Source organism: Dendropsophus ebraccatus, chromosome 4 (assembly GCF_027789765.1).
Source record: "Dendropsophus ebraccatus isolate aDenEbr1 chromosome 4, aDenEbr1.pat, whole genome shotgun sequence".
Taxonomy (NCBI): domain Eukaryota; kingdom Metazoa; phylum Chordata; class Amphibia; order Anura; family Hylidae; genus Dendropsophus; species Dendropsophus ebraccatus.
Window position 1 is genome coordinate 170,890,844 of NC_091457.1, and position 23,212 is coordinate 170,914,055.

Below are 23,212 nucleotides of genomic sequence, written 5' to 3' on the forward strand. Positions count from 1 at the left end.
TACCAGGCTCGGTGACGCCCACCCCCTGTCTGTCACATAGGATATACTGCACGCCAGCTCTACATAAAATTAGAGTCCCTGAAAACACCCTGTGTAGTAGATGGGAAGTAGAGGTGGCCGACCTTATGCTTATAATATGGTCATGCCCTAAACTAACCCGATTCTGGTGTGAGATCCACTAAATTCTATCTACCAAATGGATACCCTCCCCCCCGCCCCCAATGTACGCACTCCTGGTTATGTAGATGAGCCACAGCTTGCACCTTGGACATGGCGAGGAATCTTGTAGCCCAACATTGCCACCTACCAGAGTTACATGGGTTAGTAACCATGAAGAAAGCCATCTTAAACGTGGTGGGTAAATATGGACCACATGGATTGACGAGTAAGGACTGGCGCCCCCAACCTGACCAGAAATGTCAGAACCACAAGCCGGGTTACCCCGTCCAATCCAAACAATCCCTGTACTTCTATTCCTGCCGTGATGACATCACATAGCTCCGCAGCCAATCACTGGTCGGGTGGTAATTCCACCATGTAAGGACTATGACCCCAGATGATATTGATGCCGCGGTGACCCAAGAGCATCGGTGCCGGAGCCGAGTAGGGGATTTAACACACAGATGTCCGACATCTCATACGGTTACATGTTACATGTAGTCAGTTCCTGGACACAGTGCTGATCCTCCAGTTATATAACGGCCGCTGGGGACGTCCCGTGCTCTGCGGGACGCCCGGTATACGGCTGCTTTTTTTTTTAATAGAAGTAAATTACAAATCTATATAACTTTCTGACACCAGCTGATTTAAAGGAAAATATTTTCGCTGGACAACCCCTTTAAGTCCTGGAGGTATCTTAGTACTAGGTGTCCAGCTGGCGATGTTACAGAGCTGCACTTTGTTTGCATGGGTTCCATAGACACAGCTGCTCCACCTTCTCAAACACCTTTCAGCCAATGACATGATGTCTGAAATCCCTCCTATCAAAAATAGAAGGGGTGACCCCTCCCCCGGAAGCACACCTGCACGGGGCAAACATAGTAATAAAAATCTGTATTTAGCAGCAACATATTCTCCAGCACATCACAGGGGGGCGGGGGTGGGGGAGACGCAGACATCACAGGGGGAGGGGAGGGCAGACGCAGACATCACAGGGGGAGGGGAGGGCAGACGCCGACATCACAGGGGGAGGGGAGGGAAGACGCAGACATCACAGGGGGAGGGGAGGGCAGACGCAGACATCACAGGGGGAGGGGAGGGCAGACGCAGACATCACAGGGGGAGGGGAGGGCAGACGCAGACATCACAGGGGGAGGGGAGGGCAGACGCAGACATCACAGGGGGAGGGGAGGGCAGACGCAGACGCCGACATCACAGGGGGAGGGGAGGGCAGACGCAGACGCCGACATCACAGGGGGAGGGGAGGGCAGACGCAGACATCACAGGGGGAGGGGAGGGCAGACGCAGACATCACAGGGGGAGGGGAGGGCAGACGCAGACATCACAGGGGGAGGGGAGGGCAGACGCCGACATCACAGGGGGAGGGGAGGGCAGACGCCGACATCACAGGGGGAGGGGAGGGCAGACGCAGACATCACAGGGGGAGGGGAGGGCAGACGCAGACATCACAGGGGGAGGGGAGGGCAGACGCAGACATCACAGGGGGAGGGGAGGGCAGACGCAGACGCCGACATCACAGGGGGAGGGGAGGGCAGACGCAGACATCACAGGGGGAGGGGAGGGCAGACGCAGACATCACAGGGGGAGGGGAGGGCAGACGCCGACATCACAGGGGGAGGGGAGGGCAGACGCCGACATCACAGGGGGAGGGGAGGGCAGACGCCGACATCACAGGGGGAGGGGAGGGCAGACGCCGACATCACAGGGGGAGGGGAGGGCAGACGCCGACATCACAGGGGGAGGGGAGGGCAGACGCCGACATCACAGGGGGAGGGGAGGGCAGACGCAGACATCACAGGGGGAGGGGAGGGCAGACGCCGACATCACAGGGGGAGGGGAGGGCAGACGCCGACATCACAGGGGGAGGGGAGGGCAGACGCCGACATCACAGGGGGAGGGGAGGGCAGACGCCGACATCACAGGGGGAGGGGAGGGCAGCCGCCGACATCACAGGGGGAGGGGAGGGCAGCCGCCGACATCACAGGGGGAGGGGAGGGCAGACGCAGACATCACAGGGGGAGGGGAGGGCAGACGCAGACATCACAGGGGGAGGGGAGGGCAGACGCAGACATCACAGGGGGAGGGGAGGGCAGACGCAGACATCACAGGGGGAGGGGAGGGCAGGTGCCGACATCACAGGGGGAGGGGAGGGCAGACGCAGACATCACAGGGAGAGGGGAGGGCAGACGCAGACATCACAGGGGGAGGGGAGGGCAGACGCAGACATCACAGGGGGAGGGGAGGGCAGACGCAGACATCACAGGGGGAGGGCAGACGCAGACATCACAGGGGGAGGGGAGGGCAGACGCCGACATCACAGGGGGAGGGGAGGGCAGCCGCCGACATCACAGGGGGAGGGGAGGGCAGACGCAGACATCACAGGGGGAGGGGAGGGCAGACGCAGACATCACAGGGGGAGGGGAGGGCAGACGCAGACATCACAGGGGGAGGGGAGGGCAGACGCAGACATCACAGGGGGAGGGGAGGGCAGACGCAGACATCACAGGGGGAGGGGAGGGCAGACGCAGACATCACAGGGGGAGGGGAGGGCAGACGCCGACATCACAGGGGGAGGGGAAGGCAGACGCCGACATCACAGGGGGAGGGGAGGGCAGACGCCGACATCACAGGGGGAGGGGAGGGCAGACGCCGACATCACAGGGGGAGGGGAGGGCAGACGCAGACATCACAGGGGGAGGGGAGGGCAGACGCAGACATCACAGGGGGAGGGGAGGGCAGACGCCGACATCACAGGGGGAGGGGAGGGCAGACGCCGACATCACAGGGGGACGGGAGACGCCGACATCACAGGGGGACGGGAGACGCCGACATCACAGGGGGACGGGAGACGCCGACATCACAGGGGGACGGGAGACGCCGACATCACAGGGGGACGGGAGACGCCGACATCACAGGGGGACGGGAGACGCCGACATCACAGGGGGACGGGAGACGCCGACATCACAGGGGGACGGGAGACGCCGACATCACAGGGGGACGGGAGACGCCGACATCACAGGGGGACGGGAGACGCCGACATCACAGGGGGACGGGAGACGCCGACATCACAGGGGGACGGGAGACGCCGACATCACAGGGGGACGGGAGACGCCGACATCACAGGGGGACGGGAGACGCCGACATCACAGGGGGACGGGAGACGCCGACATCACAGGGGGACGGGAGGGCAGACGCAGGCATCAGAGGGGGACGGGACACCGACATCACAGGGGGACGGGAGACGCCGACATCACAGGGGGACGGGACACAGACATCACAGGGGGACGGGAGACGCCGACATCACAGGGGGACGGGAGACGCCGACATCACAGGGGGACGGGAGGGCAGACGCAGGCATCACAGGGGGACGGGACACAGACATCACAGGGGGACGGGAGGGCAGACGCAGGCATCACAGGGGTTAGGCTCTGGCACATGACGATGTATGAGTCCAGACTGCGATTTACATTACGTCTTTTCTTGTGACTTTTTTTACGGCTTTAAGACTGGTGCAATGCTTTCTTTCTTTATATCCAATAGCTTTGAAGAGGTAATTGTAAAGCTGCACAAGGTACCACAAAGGAGAGGAGTACATGCCAGCTGTAATACAGAGGGATAAACTGCTACATGGATATATCACCCCCCCTGGACTGTCCTGCTGACTGCCAACTGGAGGGAAAGAGCTGCCATTTTGGGATGAACCCGGTCAACACAATGTATCGATAAAAGCTAATGTCCAAACCTCTTCCGACAGGAGAGACCGGGATGCACCAAGAAAGCCCTCCCCCACCATAACACCTCCTCCTCCACCAACCCAAACTGTTTACACCTGAGACAGAGCTTATTGATTCATCATGCTTGTGTCAAAATCTGCCCCCATTGGGCAAGGTGCCACAGAGATCTGGATCCATCTGACCGGCCATGTTTCTCTATAGGAAATCTGGATCCATCTGACCGGCCATGTTTTTCCACAGAAATCTGGATCCATCTGACCGGCCATATTTCTCTATAGAGATCTGGATCCATCTGACCGGCGATGTTTCCCCCAGAAATCTGGATCCATCTGACCGGCCATATTTCTCTATAGAGATCTGGATCCATCTGACCGGCCATGTTTCTCCACAGAGATCTGGATCCATCTGACCGGCCATGTTTCTCTATAGAGATCTGGATCCATCTGACCGACCATGTTTCTCCACAGAGATCTGGATCCATCTGACCGGCCATGTTTCTCCACAGAGATCTGGCTCCATCTGACCGGCCATGTTTCTCCACAGAGATCTGGATCCATCTGACCGGCCATGTTTTTCTAAAAAGATCTGTATCCATCTGATCGGCCATGATTCTCCACAGAGATCGGGATCCATCTGACCGGCCATGTTTCTCCACAGAGATCTGGATCCATCTGACCGGCCATGTTTCTCCACAGAGATCTGGATCCATCTGACCGGCCATGTTTTTCTAAAAAGATCTGGATCCATCTGATCGGCCATGATTCTCCACAGAGATCGGGATCCATCTGACCGGCCATGTTTCTCCACAGAGATCTGGATCCATCTGACCGGCCATGTTTCTCCACAGAGATCTGGATCCATCTGACCGGCCATGTTTCTCCACAGAGATCTGGATCCATCTGACCGGCCATGTTTCTCCACAGAGATCTGGATCCATCTGACCGGCCATGTTTCTCCACAGAGATCTGGATCCATCTGACCGGCCATGTTTCCCAACAGAGATCTGGATCCATCTGACCGGCCATGTTTTTCTAAAAAGATCTGGATCCATCTGATCGGCCATGATTCTCCACAGAGATCGGGATCCATCTGACCGGCCATGTTTCTCTATAGAGATCTGGATCCATCTGACCGGCCATGTTTCTCCACAGAGATCTGGATCCATCTGACCGGCCATGTTTCTCCACAGAGATCTGGATCCATCTGACCGGCCATGTTTCTCCACAGAGATCTGGATCCATCTGACCGGCCATGTTTCTCCACAGAGATCTGGATCCATCTGACCGGCCATGTTTCTCCACAGAGATCTGGATCCATCTGACCGGCCATGTTTGTCCACAGAGATCTGGATCCATCTGACCGGCCATGTTTCTCCACAGAGATCTGGATCCATCTCTTAGTCACTTTGATTAATGAATTTTTCCTAATCTAACATCCCACTGAATTTCACACAGACTGATCCTCAGAAAACTGATCAGTAGATTTTCTTATGTGCTATAGGTCCAATGTCCATACAGGGGATATGGAATCACGAGAGGGCCAGCCTGTATACATATACATTCATTGGATATTCCATAGATGTTAGATTGTCACCCAGGGCCGCCAGCAATGAGGGACTGTACAGAGGAGAGGAGAGCAGAGCAGCGGCGGCGGCTCAGGCCACCCATCACCGAGGACACTCACCTGGTTATCCAACAGCTGAGACAGAAACATGAAGATGATCTGCGGGATCCTCACAAGCATTAGCACTAGAGATCCCAGGATGGCAGTGCCAAGATGGTACCAGAAGAGGAGGGACATGGAGGAAAGGATCGGATGCCGAACCTTCTCTTTATCTCTAAAAAACAGAAGGCATGAAAGATGACAACAACAAGTGCACCAAACTGTGAGATCCAATCCACCAAAGGAGCTGTCAAAGCTCCAGATAACCAGCACCGATCGGCTGATCTCTTCCAAACTAAGAAAGGCTCATACATGTAGAGAATCATCAGGCCCCAGCTCAGACTGCACAAGGAGCCACATTGTATGCATGCCTGCACTGCTTTATACACACACCACATGCCTTCATACACACACACACACCTTCATACACACCACGCCTTCATTACACACACACACACACACACACACACACCTTCATACACACCACATGCCTTCATACACACACACCTTCATACACACCACATGCCTTCATACACACACACACACACACAACACACCTTCATACACACCACATGCCTTCATACACACACACACACCTTCATACACACCACATGCCTTCATATACACACACACACACCACACACCTTCATACACACCACATGCCTTCATACACACACACAAACACACCTTCATACACACCACATGCCTTCATACACACACACACACAACACACCTTCATACACACCACATGCCTTCATACACACACACCACACGCCTTCATACACACCACACGGCATGCCTTCATACACACCACACGGCATGCCTTCATACACACCACATGGCACGCCTTCATACATACACACACACACCACATGCCTTCATATACACACACACACACACCTTCATACACACCACATGCCTTCATACACACACACGCCTTCATACACACACCACACGCCTTCATACACACACCACACGCCTTCATACACACAACACGCCTTCATACACACACACACACACACACACACACCACATGCCTTTATACACACACACACACCACACGCCTTCATACACACACACACACACCACACGCCTTCAGACACACCACACGGCATGCCTTCAGACACACCACACGGCATGCCTTCATACACACACACACCACGCCGTCATATACACACACACACACACACACACACACACACACACCAAACGCCTTCATATACACCACATGCCTTCATACACACACACACCACGCCGTCATACACACACACACACACACACACACACACACACACACACCAAACGCCTTCATATACACCACATGCCTTCATACACACACACCTTCATACACACCGCACGGCACGCCTTCATACATACACACACCTTCATACATACACACATACACCACAGGCCTTCATACACACCACACACCACGCCTTTATACACACACGCACCACACGCCTTCACACACACACGCCTTCATACACACCACACGGCACGCCTTCATACACACACACATACACACACACCAAACGCCTTTATACACACCACACAGCACGCCTTCATACACACACACATCACATGCCTTTATACAAACACACACACACACACCACGCCTTCATACACACACACCACGCCTTCATACACACACACACACACATCACATGCCTTTATACAAACAAACACACACACCCCACACACGGCATGCCTTTATACACACACACACACCACACGGCATGCCTTCATAGACACACCACACACCTTCATACATATTACATACGGCATGCCTTCATACACACACACACACACCACACGGCATGCCTTTATAATCACCACATATGGCATGCCTTTATACACGCCGCACACCTTCATACACACACACACACACTCCACACATCATCATACACACACTACACAAGGCATGCCTTCATAGACACACACACCTTCATACACACCAAACACTGCATGCCTTCATTTACACCCCCATGTCTTCACACACACACACACACACCACATATGTTCACACACACCACACACCCCATGCCTTCATAGACACAACACATCCCATGCCTTCATACACACACTGTAGACGCACCGGTGCAGATACCAGGTGGCGGCGGCTCCAGAGATGACGATTTGTTGGCAGGTGAGGAAGAACTCACTGGTCCATATGAGGCCAAATAAATGATACCACCACATGTAGCGGATGCCGGAGAGCGGGGTGTAGTCCACCTGCCCATCTGGGGACACCTGAGCGCTGCCTGGTATACAGAGAGAAGAGACTGATATACAGACCATATATATACAGAGTATATACCAGACTATATCCTGCTATATATTATAGAAATACACTGGACTCCATATACCGCTGCATCTTATAGGAATACACAGGACTCTATATACCGCTGCATCCTATAGGAACACACAGGACTCTATATACCGCTGCATCCTATAGGAACACACAGGACTCTATATACCGCTGCATCCTATAGGAACACACAGGACTCTATATACCGCTGCATCTTATAGGAACACACAGGACTCCATATACCGCTGCATCCTATAGGAACACACAGGACTTTATATACCGCTGCATCTTATAGGAATACACAAGACTCTATATACCGCTGCATCTTATAGGAATACACAGGACTCTATATACCGCTGCATCTTATAGGAATACACAGGACTCTATATACCGCTGCATCTTATAGGAATACACAGGACTCTATATACCGCTGCATCTTATAGGAATACACAGGACTCTATATACCGCTGCATCTTATAGGAATACTCAGGACTCTATATACCGCTGCATCTTATAGGAACACACAGGACTCTATATACCGCTGCATCTTATAGGAATACTCAGGACTCTATATACCGCTGCATCTTTTGGAATACACAGGACTCTATATACCGCCGCATCCTATAGGAACACACAGGACTCTATATACCGCCGCATCTTATAGGAATACTCAGGACTCTATATACCGCTGCATCTTATAGGAATACACAGGACTCTCTGAACCGTCAAGGTCACTAACTAGAGGGTGCGGTATAGTTCTGCCCATGTGGCAAACTTAATGATTTCTCAGGACAATTCAGATACTGGGGCAGTAGTGACATCTGGTGGCGGACAATGAAAACAGAAGAACTTCTCTCGGCAGTCCTCTACTCCTCTATATACAATTAGAAATGTATACCAGCACTGCCGGTCAGAACCCAGGAAAAGATGTGTATAGCAGCGTACTAGGTGGAATGGCTATCTGCCTGGCAATCCTGAATAAGGTGCTATTTGTATAAAAGTACCACTCTGCGCTAGCGTGCGTTGTGTGTGTGCTGTCTGTACGATGTAAGATAGACGAATCGCCGTGTGAACAGACACCAGACGGCCCCAGCGGATAAGAGACAGAGAGCGATGCTGTACACCAAACACTTCCCTATGTGGAGCAATAGAATAGTGTACAGATAGACTGTAAGAGTGCGGAGTGAGCTGGCCGCCTCCATGTCGCAGATGCTCTGTATTACAGCGACGTCCCGGAGGGAATTGTGGACGAGTCCATAACGTCCAATCTAAGAGTTCCAGTAGTTCTTTCCCGGAAAAAGCTGGTTGCGTTGCAGGTTTCTTCTGGCAAATGGCGCGTCCCGGCCCAGAGCGTGCGCATAACGATAAATCCAGTCACAGCAGGTCTCCCCTGTATACACGGCCAGGTCTCCTCTGTATACACGGCCAGGTCTCCCCTGTATACACGGCCAGGTCTCCCGTGTATACACGGCCAGGTCTCCCGTGTATACACGGCCAGGTCTCCCGTGTATACACGGCCAGGTCTCCCCTGTATACACGGCCAGGTCTCCCGTGTATACACGGCCAGGTCTCCCGTGTATACACGGCCAGGTCTCCCCTGTATACACGGCCAGGTCTCCTCTGTATACACGGCCAGGTCTCCCCTGTATACACGGCCAGGTCTCCCCTGTATACACGGCCAGGTGTCCCCTGTATACACGGCCAGGTGTCCCCTGTATACACGGCCAGGTCTCCCCTGTATACACGGCCAGGTCTCCCCTGTATACACGGCCAGGTCTCCCCTGTATACACGGCCAGGTCTCCTCTGTATACACGGCCAGGTCTCCTCTGTATACACGGCCAGGTCTCCTCTGTATACACGGCCAGGTCTCCTCTGTATACACGGCCAGGTCTCCTCTGTATACACGGCCAGGTCTCCTCTGTATACACGGCCAGGTCTCCCGTGTATACACGGCCAGGTCTCCCCTGTATACACGGCCAGGTCTCCCCTGTATACACGGCCAGGTCTCCCCTGTATACACGGCCAGGTCTCCCCTGTATACACGGCCAGGTCTCCTCTGTATATACGGCCAGGTCTCCTCTGTATATACGGCCAGGTCTCCTCTGTATACACGGCCAGGTCTCCCCTGTATATACAGCCAGGTCTCCTCTGTATACACGGCCAGGTCTCCTCTGTATACACGGCCAGGTCTCCTCTGTATATACAGCTAGGTCTTCTCTGTATACACAGCCAGGTCTCCTCTGTACACACAGCCAGGTCTCCCCTGTATACACGGCCAGGTCTCCTCTGTATACACGGCCAAGGAGTGTTACAGTGTAAATCAACAGCCAGACCGAAGCTTTGTGACTGCCATAAGCACGGCCGAAAATCACACAAGATGTCGAGAGATTGTACATAGAAGCAGGTAGCATAATAGAGGAGGCCACAAGGGGGCGCTGATGTAACAGGGAGAGAACTGGCCACTGCAGGGTGGTTAGCACTACTGGTACATGGGGCGATGTTATGCACAGGTCAGAGACATCTCCGACCTGTGGTGGTCACCCAGAGTCCTCCTCACCTAGGGATCCTCAGAGCGTCAACTGGGAGATTTCTAAATCCAAACCAACATGAACGATCAATTCAGAGGAACTGGACCCAAACCAGTAATAACCTGCACGCTGATAGCTCGGCTCACAAGTACCGCACACTCGCTAAGGGAACTGTACAGAAGTCACAGCGCACCCCCACCTTACCTGAGGTCCCCATACTGAGCAGGACGGCCACCCACAGCATCCAGTAGAAGAGGAGGATGAGGAAGGTCCAGAGCGGCTGCAGCATCAGGAAAGGGATGCGACCGATAAATCGGCTGACAACAAGGAAGAGGCGAATGGTCATCTGTATCTTCCGCCGCATCACAAAGGTGAAAAAGAGAAGCACAATCTAAAAAGAAATTACAACAACTAAAGATCAGGAAAATAATCAGAGGGAACAGTAAAAAACGGTAACATACAAAACAGACAATAAAGCCACAAAACCACAACATAATGTCCCATCCAGGCCGGTGAGCGAGAAAAATGGAGGAAATAGTAAGAAAGCCAAAGACTGACAGGTAAGATAACACAGCACATCACAGGTAACCACAGGTAACCACAGCCGCACATCACCGACATCTACAGAGAGAACAGGTAACCACAGCCGCACATCACCGACATCTACAGAGAGAACAGGTAACCACAGCCGCACATCACCGACATCTACAGAGAGAACAGGTAACCACAGCCGCACATCACCGACATCTACAGAGAGAACCACAGCCGCACATCACCGACATCTACAGAGAGAACAGGTAACCACAGCCGCACATCACCGACATCTACAGAGAGAACCACAGCCGCACATCACCGACATCTACAGAGAGAACAGGTAACCACAGCCGCACATCACCGACATCTACAGAGAGAACAGGTAACCACAGCCGCACATCACCGACATCTACAGAGAGAACAGGTAACCACAGCCGCACATCACCGACATCTACAGAGAGAACAGGTAACCACAGCCGCACATCACCGACATCTACAGAGAGAACAGGTAACCACAGCCGCACATCACCGACATCTACAGAGAGAACCACAGCCGCACATCACCGACATCTACAGAGAGAACAGGTAACCACAGCCGCACATCACCGACATCTACAGAGAGAACAGGTAACCACAGCCGCACATCACCGACATCTACAGAGAGAACCACAGCCGCACATCACCGACATCTACAGAGAGAACCACAGCCGCACATCACCGACATCTACAGAGAGAACAGGTAACCACAGCCGCACATCACCGACATCTACAGAGAGAACCACAGCCGCACATCACCGACATCTACAGAGAGAACAGGTAACCACAGCCGCACATCACCGACATCTACAGAGAGAACAGGTAACCACAGCCGCACATCACCGACATCTACAGAGAGAACCACAGCCGCACATCACCGACATCTACAGAGAGAACCACAGCCGCACATCACCGACATCTACAGAGAGAACCACAGCCGCACATCACCGACATCTACAGAGAGAACCACAGCCGCACATCACCGACATCTACAGAGAGAACCACAGCCGCACATCACCGACATCTACAGAGAGAACAGGTAACCACAGCCGCACATCACCGACATCTACAGAGAGAACAGGTAACCACAGCCGCACATCACCGACATCTACAGAGAGAACAGGTAACCACAGCCGCACATCACCGACATCTACAGAGAGAACAGGTAACCACAGCCGCACATCACCGACATCTACAGAGAGAACAGGTAACCACAGCCGCACATCACCGACATCTACAGAGAGAACAGGTAACCACAGCCGCACATCACCGACATCTACAGAGAGAACAGGTAACCACAGCCGCACATCACCGACATCTACAGAGAGAACAGGTAACCACAGCCGCACATCACCGACATCTACAGAGAGAACAGGTAACCACAGCCGCACATCACCGACATCTACAGAGAGAACAGGTAACCACAGCCGCACATCACCGACATCTACAGAGAGAACAGGTAACCACAGCCGCACATCACCGACATCTACAGAGAGAACAGGTAACCACAGCCGCACATCACCGACATCTACAGAGAGAACAGGTAACCACAGCCGCACATCACCGACATCTACAGAGAGAACAGGTAACCACAGCCGCACATCACCGACATCTACAGAGAGAACAGGTAACCACAGCCGCACATCACCGACATCTACAGAGAGAACAGGTAACCACAGCCGCACATCACCGACATCTACAGAGAGAACAGGTAACCACAGCCGCACATCACCGACATCTACAGAGAGAACAGGTAACCACAGCCGCACATCACCGACATCTACAGAGAGAACAGGTAACCACAGCCGCACATCACCGACATCTACAGAGAGAACAGGTAACCACAGCCGCACATCACCGACATCTACAGAGAGAACAGGTAACCACAGCCGCACATCACCGACATCTACAGAGAGAACAGGTAACCACAGCCGCACATCACCGACATCTACAGAGAGAACAGGTAACCACAGCCGCACATCACCGACATCTACAGAGAGAACAGGTAACCACAGCCGCACATCACCGACATCTACAGAGAGAACAGGTAACCACAGCCGCACATCACCGACATCTACAGAGAGAACTCACAGAGATCATTGTGGACACTATGGAGAATCCGAGCAAAAACTTTGCATTCTCCTTCTCGGTCTCCAGCTCGTAGCTGACATCATGGATATGGTCGTAGTAAAGCCACCATAGAACGCCGGTGACGACTGAAACAATCAGAAACAAGGCTTTATAGGGTTACGCGTCACGTACACCGATGATAGAGCAATAGACGGTCCCTGCTCACGGCCTCGGCTGAAGTCCTTCTCTATGGGACATTATGGAGGTCAGAGCTGGGGACTTCTACGTTGTCCTGGAAATGATGCGGGTAGAGGAAGGCATACATATATACCATGGTAACTGACTTCTCACAACCCCTGACATGCCACCGACTACAGCTACAGAGATCATTATAGGGTGCTCCAGGAGAAAAAGTTTCTGCTTCTCAGAAGCAGGGCCCCTCATGTCCTCAGTTTGTGTGTGGTACTGCAGCTTAGTTCCTGTAAACTAAGTGGATTGGGCTAATGTGTAATACCACCCACAGCCTAAAGACGGCGCCAATGTATTCCATCAACTAATTCAGAGCTGGATAGTCAGTGTTCTACATCCATCGTATCCCACAGGTCTAACCACCATTAAGTGATGAATCAGGAGTCCTGACCAAGACACTTACACAACAGTCCGAACATGAGCAGAGACACCAGGATATGGACCATCAGCGTGCTAATGTACCGGAACACCACGACCATCACTGCCGACAGTGCTGGAGGGAAACACAGTATGGTAAGACATAGAAGAACCACAGGTCACAGCTCAGAGTGCCTGACAGGAGAGGGCCCTGTACACGGGGGTATGGGCAGAGGGTGCGGCTAAGAACGCCCTGCATCCAATAATCGCCCATGGAAAAGTGACAGGCACAGAACAGGCATAGGATACACATATAGGATATACTGTACATAGAGGGTATACTGTACACAGAGGATATACATATAGGATATACTGTACATAGAGGGTATAGATATAGCATATACATATAGGATATACTGTACATAGAGGGTATACATATAGGATATACTGTACATAGAGGGTATAGATATAGCATATACATATAGGATATACTGTACATAGAGGATACACATATAGGATATACTGTACATAGAGGATATACTGTACATAGAGGGTATACATATAGGATATACTGTACATAGAGGGTATACTGTACACAGAGGATATACATATAGGATATACTGTACATAGAGGGTATAGATATAGGATATACTGTACATAGAGGGTATAGATATAGGATATAAATAGAGGGTATACATATAGAATATACTGTACATATAGGATATACTGTACATAGAGGATACACATATAGGATATACTGTATACATATAGGATATACTGTATATAGAGGATATACTGTACATAGAGGGTATACATATAGGATATACTGTACATAGAGGATACACATATAGGATATACTGTACATAGAGGGTATAGATATAGGATATAAATAGAGGGTATACATATAGAATATACTGTACATATAGGATATACTGTACATAGAGGATACACATATAGGATATACTGTATACATATAGGATATACTGTATATAGAGGATATACTGTACATAGAGGGTATACATATAGGATATAATGTACATAGAGGATACACATATAGGATATACTGTACATAGAGGGTATACTGTACATAGAGGGTATAGATATAGCATATACATATAGGATATACTGTACATAGAGGATATACTGTACATAGAGGATATACTGTACATAGAGGGTATACATATAGGATATACTGTACATAGAGGGTATACATATAGGATATACTGTATATAGAGGATATACATAGAGGATATACTGTATATAGAGGATATACATAGAGGATATACTGTACATAGAGGGTATAGATATAGCATATACATATAGGATATACTGTACATAGAGGATACACATATAGGATATACTGTACATAGAGGATATACTGTACATAGAGGATATACATATAGGATATACTGTACATAGAGGATATACTGTACATAGAGGATATACATATAGGATATACTGTACATAGAGGGTATACATAGAGGATATACTGTACATAGAGGGTATACATAGAGGATATACTGTACATAGAGGGTATACATAGAGGATATACTGTACATAGAGGATATACATAGAGGATATACTGTACATAGAGGGTATAGATATAGCATATACATATAGGATATACTGTACATAGAGGATATACATAGAGGATATACTGTATATAGAGGATATACATAGAGGATATACTGTACATAGAGGGTATAGATATAGGATATACTGTATATAGAGGATATACATAGAGGATATACTGTACATAGAGGATATACTGTACATAGAGGGTATACATAGAGGATATACTGTACATAGAGGGTATACATAGAGGATATACTGTACATAGAGGATATACATAGAGGATATACTGTACATAGAGGGTATAGATATAGCATATACATATAGGATATACTGTACATAGAGGATATACATATAGGATATACTGTACATAGAGGATATACTGTACATAGAGGGTATACATATAGGATATACTGTACATAGAGGATATACTGTACATAGAGGGTATACATATAGGATATACTGTACATAGAGGGTATAGATATAGCATATACATATAGGATATACTGTACATAGAGGATATACTGTACATAGAGGGTATACATAGAGGATATACTGTACATAGAGGGTATACATAGAGGATAAACTGTACATAGAGGATATACTGTACATAGAGGGTATACATATAGGATATACTGTACATAGAGGATATACTGTACATAGAGGGTATACATATAGGATATACTGTACATAGAGGGTATAGATATAGCATATACATATAGGATATACTGTACATAGAGGGTATACATATAGGACATACTGTACATAGAGGGTATACATATAGGATATACTGTATATAGAGGATATACATAGAGGATATACTGTACATAGAGGGTATACATATAGGATATACTGTACATAGAGGATATACTGTACATAGAGGATATACATAGAGGATATACTGTACATAGAGGGTATACATATAGGATATACTGTACATAGAGGGTATACTGTACATAGAGGATATACATAGAGGATATACTGTACATAGAGGATATACATATAGGATATACTGTACATAGAGGGTATACATATAGGATATACTGTACATAGAGGGTATACATAGAGGATATACATATAGGATATACTGTACATAGAGGATATACATAGAGGACATACTGTACATAGAGGGTATACATAGAGGATATACTGTACATAGAGGATATACATATAGGATATACTGTATATAGAGGATATACATAGAGGATATACTGTACACAGAGGATATACATATAGGATATACTGTACATAGAGGATATACTGTACATAGAGGATATACATATAGGATATACTGTACATAGAGGATATTATGTACATAGAGGATATACTGTACATAGAGGGTATAGATATAGGATATACTGTACATAGAGGGTATACATAGAGGATATACATATAGGATATACTGTACATAGAGGGTATACATATAGGATATACTGTACATAGAGGGTATACATATAGGATATACTGTACACAGAGGATATACATATAGGATATACTGTACATAGAGGATATACATAGAGGATATACTGTACATATAGGATATACTGTACATAGAGGATATACATATAGGATATACTGTACATAGAGGATATACTGTACATAGAGGGTATACATATAGGATATACTGTACATAGAGGGTATACATATAGGATATACTGTACATAGAGGATATACATAGAGGATATACTGTACATATAGGATATACTGTACATAGAGGATATACATATAGGATATACTGTACATAGAGGATATACTGTACATAGAGGGTATACATAGAGGATATACTGTACATAGAGGATATACATAGAGGATATACTGTACATAGAGGATATACTGTACATAGAGGATATACTGTACATAGAGGATATACATATAGGATATACTGTACATAGAGGGTATACATAGAGGATATACTGTACATAGAGGGTATACATATAGGATATACTGTACATAGAGGGTATACATATAGGATGTACTGATCATAGAGGATATACTGTACATAGAGGGTATACATATAGCATATACTGTACATATAGGATATACTGTACATAGAGGGTATAGATATAGCATATACATAGAGGACATACTGTACATAGAGGATATACTGTACATAGAGGGTATACATATAGGATATACATAGAGGACAGGGGTACTCAACAACTTTTAGTGAAGCTCCACTTACTGTACATCAGTAGGAAACGTGCTTTGTTACTTTTCACAACCGTTGTTGAACTATTTACATACACTTGCTTATTAGTGGGGAAAATTGGCATTTTTTCTCTCTCACCGGTCCTTTGAAATTAGGTACAATGGGGGTGACTGCCCCAGTAGTGTATAGCCCCCCTGTGTGCTCTCCCCCTGTAGTATATAGCCCCCCAGTGTGCTCTCCCCCTGTAGTATATATAGCCCCCCTGTGCGCTCTCCTCCTGTAGTATATAGCCCCCCTGTGCGCTCTCCCCCTGTAGTATATAGCCCCCTGTGCGCTCTCCCCCTGTAGTATATATAGCCCCCCCTGTGCGCTCTCCCCCTGTAGTATATAGCCCCACTGTGCGCTGTCCCCCTGTAGTATATAGCCCCCCTGTGCGCTCTCCCCCAGTAGTATATAGCCCCCCTGTGCGCTCTCCCCAGTAGTATATAGCTCCCCTGTGCATCTCCCCCAGTAGTATATAGCCCTCCCATACAGCATGTGACCAAAAAAAAAATGTAACTTATACTCACCCTGGTCCGGCGTTTCTTCTTTTCTTCCCTTATTGTGCAGCTGTCACAAGAGGCCACTCTCCCTGGAGCCGGCGCAGTAACGTCACTCCAGTGCTGACACCAGAAGGGGACAGCAGCCTCTTGTGACCGCTGTGGCCACAAGAGTGACTGACAGGGAGCCAATGGCTCGCTCTCTGTCAGTGCTGCCGCCGCATGAGCGCTCATGGTTACTGTGCAGGGAGCAGAGCTGCAGCAGGGGTCCGGACAGCTGGTCCCACAGGGCAGGGCCGGGAGAGTAATCTAATTAATTTGATTAATTCGCCCAGAATCGATTAGATTTTTGGTGAAAATCGTAAATTTGATTTTCACAAAAAAATCTATGAATGCAGGCAGCGGGAGCGACAGATACAAGGGCGGGCGAAGGGGGCGGCGGATACAAGGGCGGGCGGGGGGGCGGCGGATACAAGGGCAGACGGAGGGGGCGGCGGATACAAGGGCAGACGGAGGGGTGGCGGATACAAGGGCCGGCAAAGGGGGTGGCGAATACAACGGCGGGCGGGGGGGGCAGCGGATACAAGGGCAGACGGAGGGGGCAGCGGATACAAGGGCGGACGGAGGGGGCAGCGGATACAACGGAGGGCGGACGGAGGGGGCAGCGGATACAAGGGCAGACGGAGGGGGCGGCGGATACAAGGGCGGACGAAGGGGTGGCGGATACAAGGGCGGGTGGAGGGGGCAGCGGATACAAGGGCGGGCGGAGGGGGCACGGATACAAGGGCAGACGGAGGGGGCGGCGGATACAAGGGCGGGCGGAGGGGGCAGCAGATACAAGGGCGGGCGGAGGGGGCAGCGGATACAAGGGCGGGCGGAGGGGGCGGCGGATACAAGGGCGGACGAAGGGGTGGCGGATACAAGGGCCGGCAAAGGGGGTGGCGAATACAACGGCGGGCGGGATGGCAGCGGATACAAGGGCAGACAGAGGGGGCAGCAGATACAAGGGCGGACGAAGGGGGCAGCGGATACAAGGACGGGCGGAGGATACAAGGGCGGACGGAGGGGGCAGCGGATACAAGGGCGGACGGAGGGGGCGGCGGATACAAGGGCGGACGGAGGGGGCAGCGGATACAAGGGCGGACGGAGGGGGCGGCGGATACAAGGGCGGACGGAGGGGGCGGCGGATACAAGGGCGGACGGAGGGGGCGGCGGATACAAGGGCGGATGGAGGGGCAGCGGATACAAGGAGGGGCGGCGGATACAAGGGCGGACGGAGGGGGCAGCGGATACAAGGGCGGACGGAGGGGGCAGCGGATACAAGGGCAGACGGAGGGGGCGGCGGATACAAGGGCGGACGGAGGGGGCAGCGGATACAAGGGCGGACGGAGGGGGCAGCGGATACAACGGAGGGCGGAGGGGCGGCGGATACAAGGGCAGACGGAGGGGGCAGCGGATACAAGGGCAGACGGAGGGGGCAGCAGATACAAGGGCAGACGGAGGGGGCAGCGGATACAAGGGCGGACAGAGGGGCAGCGGATACAAGGGCGGACGGAGGGGCAGCGGATACAAGGGCGGACAGAGGGGGCAGCGGATACAACGGAGGGCGGAGGGGCAGCGGATACAAGGGCGGGCGGAGGGGGCAGCAGATACAAGGGCGGGGCGGAGGGGGCAGCAGATACAAGGGCGGGGCGGAGGGGGCAGCAGATACAAGGGCGGACGGAGGGGCAGCGGATACAAGGGCAGACGGAGGGGCAGCGGATACAAGGGCAGACGGAGGGGGCAGCGGATACAAGGGCAGACGGAGGGGGCAGCGGATACAAGGGCGGGCGGAGGGGGCAGGGGATACAAGGGCAGACGGAGGGAGCAGCGGATACAAGGGCAGACGGAGGGGCAGCGGATACAAGGGCGGGTGGTGGCAGCGGCGGATACAAGGGCGGGCGGAGGTGGCAGCGGATACAAGGGCAGACGGAGGGGCAGCGGATACAAGGGCGGGCGGCGGATAGAAAGGCGGTTGGGAGCGGCGGTTGCACGAGCGAGTGATGCGGGCGGCCCCACTGTTGCAGGTTGTGATGTATCTTTTTCCTCCCCTGCTGCAGGTTGTGATGTCTCCTCACCTGCTGCAGGCTGTGATGTCTCTTCTTCCTCCTCAGCTGCAGGTTGTGATGTCTCTTCTTCCTCCTCTGCTGCAGGTTGTGATGTCTCTTCTTCCTCCTCTGCTGCAGGTTGTGATGTCTCCTCCCCTTGCAGTAGGGTGCCATAGCTCCTCCCCCGCTGTCCTGTACTGGTGACGGCACAGACTATATGCAGTATATAGGAGCCCCTTATCAGTCATACAGACTCCTGGGTGGCTCGCATTGCCAGGTGTCTGAACACTAAGACATTTCCAGCCCCATGCACATGCACTATGAACATCGTACGGGGATCAGGAGAAGTCACTAATATATAGGAAACGTTCACACCTACTGCCAGAATGCTGAGGCCCACCACGTTGTCTCTGCCGGCCATGATCCCACTCAGGACACGATGGAAGAAATCCACTTCATTGATCACATCGATCAGAACCGACGCAAATTTACTATAACAGTCCGGATTCTGAGGAACGCAGCGATGGAAGAGCGGGAACGATTTACTGAGGAAAACGATAAAAAAAGAGTTATGGAAACAGGATGACCGATACTGATACTATATAAGTCCGATACCAATACTGATACTATACAGAGAGCATACAGGACCGATACTGATACTATACAGAGAACATACAGGACCAATACCGATACTGATACTATACAGAGAACACACAGGACTGATACTGATACTATACAGAGAACACACAGGACCGATACTGATACTATACAGAGAACATACAGGACCAATACCGATACTATACAGAGAACATACAGGACCGATACTGATACTATACAGAGAACACACAGGACCGATACTAAAACTATACAGAGAACATACAGGACCAATACCAATACTATACAGAGAACATACAGGACCAATACCGATACTGATACTATACAGAGAACACACAGGACCAATACCGATACTATACAGAGAACACACAGGACCGATACTGATACTATACAGAGAACACACAGGACCAATACCGATACTATACAGAGAACACACAGTACCGATACTGATACAATACAGAGAACACACAGGACCAATACCGATACTGATACTATACAGAGAACACACAGGACCGATACTGATACTATACAGAGAACACACAGGACCGATACTGATACTATACAGAGAACACACAGGACCGATACTGATACTATACAGAGAACACACAGGACCGATACTAATACTATACAGAGAACATACAGGACCAATACCGATACTGATACTATACAGAGAACATACAGGACCGATACTGATACTATACAGAGAACACACAGGACCGATACTGATACTATACAGAGAACACACAGGACCGATACCAATACTATACAGAGAACATACAGGACCAATACTATACAGAGAACATACAGGACCGATACTGATACTATACAGAGAACACACAGGACCGATACTAATACTATACAGAGAACACAGGACCGATACCAATACTATACAGAGAACACACAGGACCGATACCAATACTATACAGAGAACACACAGGACCGATACTGATACTATACAGAGAACACACAGGACCGATACTGATACTATACAGAGAACACACAGGACCGATACTGATACTATACAGAGAACACACAGGACCGATACTGATACTATACAGAGAACACACAGGACCGATACTGATACTATACAGAGAACACACAGGACCGATACTGATACTATACAGAGAACATACAGGACCGATACCGATACTGATACTATACAGAGAACATACAGGACCAATACCGATACTGATACTATACAGAGAACACACAGGACCGATACTAATACTATACAGAGAACATACAGGACCGATACTGATACTATACAGAGAACACACAGGACCGATACTGATACTATACAGAGAACACAGGACCGATACCAATACTATACAGAGAACACACAGGACCGATACCGATACTATACAGAGAACACACAGGACCGATACTGATACTATACAGAGAACACACAGGACCGATACTGATACTATACAGAGAACACACAGGACCAATACCGATACTGATACTATACAGAGAACATACAGGACCGATACTGATACTATACAGAGAACACACAGGACCGATACTGATACTATACAGAGAACACACAGGACAGATACTGATACTATACAGAGAACACACAGGACCAATACCGATACTGATACTATACAGAGAACACACAGGACCAATACCGATACTGATACTATACAGAGAACATACAGGACCGATACTGATACTATACAGAGAACACACAGGACCGATACTAATACTATACAGAGAACATACAGGACCGATACTGATACTATACAGAGAACACACAGGACCGATACTGATACTATACAGAGAACATACAGGACCGATACCGATACTGATACTATACAGAGAACACACAGGACCGATACTGATACTATACAGAGAACATACAGGACCAATACCGATACTGATACTATACAGAGAACATACAGGACCGATACTGATACTATACAGAGAACACACAGGACCGATACTGATACTATACAGAGAACACAGGACCAATACCGATACTGATACTATACAGAAAACATACAGAACCGATACTGATACTATACAGAGAACATACAGAACCGATACTGATACTATACAGAGAACACACAGGACCGATACCAATACTATACAGAGAACATACAGGACCAATACCGATACTGATACTATACAGAGAACACACAGGACCGATACTAATACTATACAGAGAACATACAGGACCGATACCAATACTATACAGAGAACACACAGGACCGATACTGATACTATACAGAGAACACACAGGACCGATACTGATACTATACAGAGAACACACAGGACCGATACTGATACTATACAGAGAACACACAGGACCGATACTGATACTATACAGAGAACATACAGGACCAATACCGATACTATACAGAGAACATACAGGACCGATACTGATACTATACAGAGAACACACAGGACTGATACTAATACTATACAGAGAACATACAGGACCGATACCAATACTATACAGAGAACACACAGGACCGATACTGATACTATACAAAGAACACACAGGACCGATACTGATACTATACAGAGAACATACAGGACCGATACTGATACTATACAGAGAACACAGGACCGATACCAATACTATACAG

The 23,212-nt window shown here is 49.8% G+C and overlaps 1 protein-coding gene across 2 annotated transcripts in view; it reads right to left on the reverse strand.

Moving 5' to 3' along the window:
• The window catches only part of SLC44A3 (solute carrier family 44 member 3), a 70,750-nt gene that overhangs the window by 11,764 nt on the left and 35,774 nt on the right, over positions 1-23,212 (reverse strand). For both annotated transcript variants that reach the window (XM_069967726.1, XM_069967725.1), the window contains exons 7-12: positions 20,382-20,551; positions 13,706-13,795; positions 13,075-13,199; positions 10,618-10,804; positions 7,672-7,837; positions 5,598-5,751 (exon numbers count right to left, since the gene is read on the reverse strand). In XM_069967726.1, coding sequence (XP_069823827.1) covers positions 5,598-5,751; positions 7,672-7,837; positions 10,618-10,804; positions 13,075-13,199; positions 13,706-13,795; positions 20,382-20,551 — 892 coding nt within the window. The remainder of the gene's footprint in view (positions 1-5,597; positions 5,752-7,671; positions 7,838-10,617; positions 10,805-13,074; positions 13,200-13,705; positions 13,796-20,381; positions 20,552-23,212) is intronic.